The sequence below is a fragment of the Zingiber officinale genome, chromosome 7B (assembly GCF_018446385.1).
Source record: "Zingiber officinale cultivar Zhangliang chromosome 7B, Zo_v1.1, whole genome shotgun sequence".
NCBI classification, from domain to species: domain Eukaryota; kingdom Viridiplantae; phylum Streptophyta; class Magnoliopsida; order Zingiberales; family Zingiberaceae; genus Zingiber; species Zingiber officinale.
This window is the reverse complement of record NC_055999.1, coordinates 20519749-20524101: the sequence shown is the minus strand read 5'-3', so window position 1 is coordinate 20524101 and position 4353 is coordinate 20519749. Positions and strand designations below refer to the sequence as shown.

The window sequence follows — 4353 nt, the reverse complement described above, 5'->3', positions numbered from 1 at the left end:
CATAGAGTGGATGGATTTTAGGGGATTGAAAAAGTTCTTCTAATAACTAACCCTAGGATATTTTTATCATTTTATAATAATATGAATTACATTGCTTATAAAATATAATGGACACCAAACAAAAAAAATATATAATCATCTTTTTAATCAAAGATTATATAAATAGAATACAACTATTTGACTAAATATAGTAATATAATATTAATTACATTATATTATATTATAAAGTTTATTACATTACCAGCTTAATTATATTATCCCTAACTAAATAGTAGCCTTAATTCTTTATTATTATGCAATTGTTGCAAACTAGTTTCTGGTTTGTTCTTCAAATTGTAAATTATAGGAACTAATAGTCTCTTCGCTTTTGTGAGTTGAAAATTTAGCATTGTTAACTTGTTCTTTCTTAAACCAAGATGAATTGAAAAAGTTTACCTTCCCTTATAATTTTTTTCCTTCGAAATGCCCTCCTGAAAAAAATTTAAGATCATTAGAACATCTGTAGAGTTTTCAATGACATGCATTTCAGCGTCGACAGTAATTGTTGGCCGAGCTAATTTGACCTGTGCTCAATGTCTACTTCAGCAAAGAAAACAGATGGTGACGCCTCGTCCCAAGGTAGATTGAGCAAGAGGAAGACAATTTACATGCTGAACGGACCATGCAAGTCTTTGGATATACCATTTCTTTCAGATTCCCAAAGATATTTATCCAAAAGTAGATTGAGTGAAATAATTCATATTGGAGTTTGGACTTGCAAAATTCCTTGAAGTCAATGTTAAATAGCAGATTGAAGTTTCATGTTTTGCCAGTCATCATGGAGGATTATAGTTGTTGATGGCTGAATGGGGGTAAATATTCACCCACAATATTTGGATGAGAAGAACGAATGAGAAAATGGCCTCTGAATCCTGCATTCCTGCTTTGACGAATTGTTTCTAATGATAGGTCAAGTAGAAGCAATAATGAATGATAAGGTTGCAGATGAGGAAGCCTGGAAAGTTTAAAGTTCATCACAGAATTCATCAGTGTGAGTTTAAAGTTTCAGTTGGTTGGAACTAATTCCGTTTGTTTATTAAGAGATTGATGAGGCGAAAGATTTCCTTGTTCTAATCATGAAGCAAAAGAGTAGTATAGCATTCTATGATTCATCAGCAACACTTCTTCTGAAGATAGAATTGGGCTTCGCTCTATGTGGAAGAGAAGGCGCGAGCAATTAATACACCCGTACGAAAGTAAAGCCGGTATGTTTTTCTCTTCACCGACCGTTCATCTCCGCCGGCAGCCACTGGCGGCCGCCCAGCTGCTCCAGAAACTTGCTCAGCCGCATATGCTTTGCGGCCCACTGGTCTGCTAATTTCTGCTCTTTTGCCTCGGCGTCCTTCCTCAGCCCGGCAATCTGCTCCTTGTACTCTACCTCGATCCTCTCCAGCGCCACCTTCTGCTCCTCCCTCAGCGCCCGCACCTTCGCCTCGATCTCCTCCATCATCTCCCTCCTTTTGCCCGCCTTCTCCGATTCCAACTGCAGCTCCAGCCGCTTCAACCTCCAAGCTGCCTCCTTTTTGTGCTCCATCCACGCCACGTGCCCTTCCTCCAACTCCCGGCAACACTCTACCAGCTCCGGCATGATACGGCGTCCGTCGATGCCTTGCTGCGAGTTACCCAAACCCAAGCCACCTTCTGCTCCCCTCTCAGTCTGAAGCCATGGCCTGGGAGGAGGGGCAACAAATGGCGATAGCGTTAGAGTAACAGACGGCGACTGCAAAGGCGGTGATCTGTAGCCACCGGCCGCGCCATTGTTCGAGAGCCACGGCGGGAGGAACGGCGTGGTCATTAGCAGCGGCACGATGTGATCCTCCTTGACCAGCTTCTCCGCGAAGCTCTCGAGGATCCGGTCGTACTTACCGGGCTCGGCTGCGGAGGCGGCGGACTTCGCGCTCTCCCGCTGCACCCTTTGCTGCTTCTCCTGGAACACCTCCCACCACTTGCCAAGCCGCTTCGCTGTGCGCCCGGGGATCTCAGCGGCGATCGTCTTCCACTTGTTGCCGTGCTTGGCCTGCAGGCGGATGACCAGGCGCTTCTCCTCCTCTGTCAACGACCCTTTCTTGATGCCAGGATTGAGGTAGTTCTTCCACCGCTCCCAACAGGATTTGGCGTCCCTGTCAATGGCAACGTTCATGCGCTGGGCGACGAGGTGCCACTCCCTGGGCCCATACTGGTTCACGTACGTACACAATATGGCGTCCTCCTCGGCTTTCCACCGCTGCCTATCCTTCATTTAGCTGACGCCCGTTGCCATCTCGCCGGACACCTCATAACTTTCTCTGCCAAGTATTAATTACTTTTTTTTTTTCAAATTCCGATTTTAAGTAGCCTTGCAAAGGTACAACAACAAAAAAAACACAATGATTGTCGACATCAAAGGATGTTTAGTCGAATATTTTTGTCTTACATACCAATCACAATGAAAAGACGCAGGATTCGCTAGACTTTTTTGTGGATTTGTTTGATAAAATTTCTATGCGAGTAAATATTCTTCCTGGTTTGACAATTAAATGGATGGCACAAGGCAGGTAAAAGGAATAGAACAAACACACATCAAAGACGAAATATTGAGAGAACAGGAATCGCCGAAGGGTAATGACGGTCTTCCGGTGGCAGTGAGAACAAAAACAGAGATGTTGATGATGAAAATTAATGAATGTTCACCAATTGAGCAGAAGGGGGCACGTTGGGTGAAAATATAGTGGAAGGGAAGGTGAAGGGGGTAGGGGGAAGCAAAAGGAAGAAGGCGTGACAGCAGCGCAAAGAAGCGCAGGCTATGAGGGAGGAAAAAGACAAGGCAGGTGAAGAAGAGGACAGGGACTAAAAGACTAATCGCGCAGGACAACGGAAGACACTGCGAGGTGTAAGGCGTGTGTCGGTGCGTTGACGTCAAAGGGGAATGTGGTGCCATGATCGTGTGTTTACAAGCTACAGAAGCTCTACCATTTATGATGATCTATCTCGCTACTGTCGACGTGCTAGCTAGCTGTGTGCCTGTGCAGCTGCGCTCCCATCTGGTCCTTGAATTACTACGGTGATAAGAGCCAAAGAGAAGTTATACAAGCACCAAAAGATAAAAGGCTCCCTGTCTCTGAGTTCTCTGCAATCGGAAGTGTCTAAGCAAGGTTTTCAGATCGTATTTAAGCATCCATTGACCTAAAGGATTCAGGAGTATGGATAGAGCGTGAAAAAAAAATTATAAAGAGCGATGGGAAAAAAGTTGCAGCTGACACTGTACCCCGGTCTCTGAGTCCTTCTTCCCCTCGCTTTTGACTGCACGAGTTAAAAGACAAAGCCACCCACAAAATGAGAAGTCGATTGCGTTGCTTTAATCGATTCACCCATAAAAGCTGAAAAGAAACAAGCCAAATCATGGAGGAGGGAACGCGATCTGACATGACCGCTGGCTGCTGCCTCCTGGAGGGTGGCGCGTTCTACTGTGCCTCGCCAGCAAATTTTATCACGGCAAGAACCATCGCATCGCATCGCCTCGGCCCGCACCGCTCTGAGCACGTAGGTATGATGCGATCGATGCTGTCTTTTCTCTTTTTTGTTTTTTTTCATGTAGGTGTTCAGGTGGGGCATTTATGGATTTAGCTATTAATCTGATCTACTTTTGCAAAGGCTGCGTAATGTAATTGCAGTTCGCATCAATCGTAGTGGTTTGTGGTGCGAGTGCGCCCCGATACGGACGGGATCTTTCGCTGCGTGAGCGAGTGGCAAAGGGCGCGGGCGTCGAGAGCGGCAGTGGCTCACTGGCCGCGTAGCAGGCAGCGCAGGCAAAGGGTGGAAAGGCGATGTGTCGTGGGGAGGCGGATGCGTGTAGAGTGTGCACGGTGGGCTTATGTGTGGGCCGGAGAGGAGGTGGGATTTTAGTGCGTGTTTCGCGGCAGCAGGAGGCAGGGCCGAGCCGGGAGCCAACTGGGGCGATGGGGACTCGACGACGAGCACGTCTGTCTGCCTTTGTCGGTTGGTTGGCTCTCTGCTTGTTTGAGGCCTTTAGGGGCCGGGGCTCGCCTTGGTGTCAGCGACTGGTTACGTCGCTCTCGGCTTGGGCGTGGATCCAGGGGCAGATTTGGTGCGGGATCTGTTTCGCGCTCTACTAATTCGAGTGGGGTTGGATGATCGCTGACGAGAGGGACCGCTTTTGTAGCCGTTTGATGTCACTCGTATTCCCAATTGATTATTTATAGTAATGTTACTAGTTATATTGATCCTGTCAGAAAATTGAGAAGATGAATCTGTCGACATATCGTGTCTGGAAAGTTAACCGCATTCCCTGATCTGGTGGCGAGCTGTCCTCTATGT

At 46.8% G+C, this 4353-nt stretch overlaps 1 protein-coding gene across 1 annotated transcript; it reads right to left on the bottom strand.

Moving 5' to 3' along the window:
- Positions 1 to 1048: 1048 nt before the first annotated feature.
- On the bottom strand, positions 1049 to 3162 carry LOC122005477 (transcription factor AS1-like). Its single transcript, XM_042560513.1, has 2 exons — positions 2457 to 3162; positions 1049 to 2324 (listed from the first exon to the last, which is right to left on the bottom strand). The coding sequence occupies exon 2, from the start codon at positions 2276 to 2278 to the stop codon at positions 1259 to 1261; it is 1020 nt and encodes a 339-aa protein (XP_042416447.1). The 5' UTR covers positions 2279 to 2324; positions 2457 to 3162; the 3' UTR covers positions 1049 to 1258.
- Between the last annotated feature and the right edge of the window lie 1191 nt (positions 3163 to 4353).

What these genes read in the sequence shown, in the direction of transcription:
- LOC122005477 (XM_042560513.1), bottom strand. Translation starts at nt 2,278, where the DNA reads ATGAAGGATAGGCAGCGGTGGAAAGCCGAGGAGGACGCCATATTGTGT.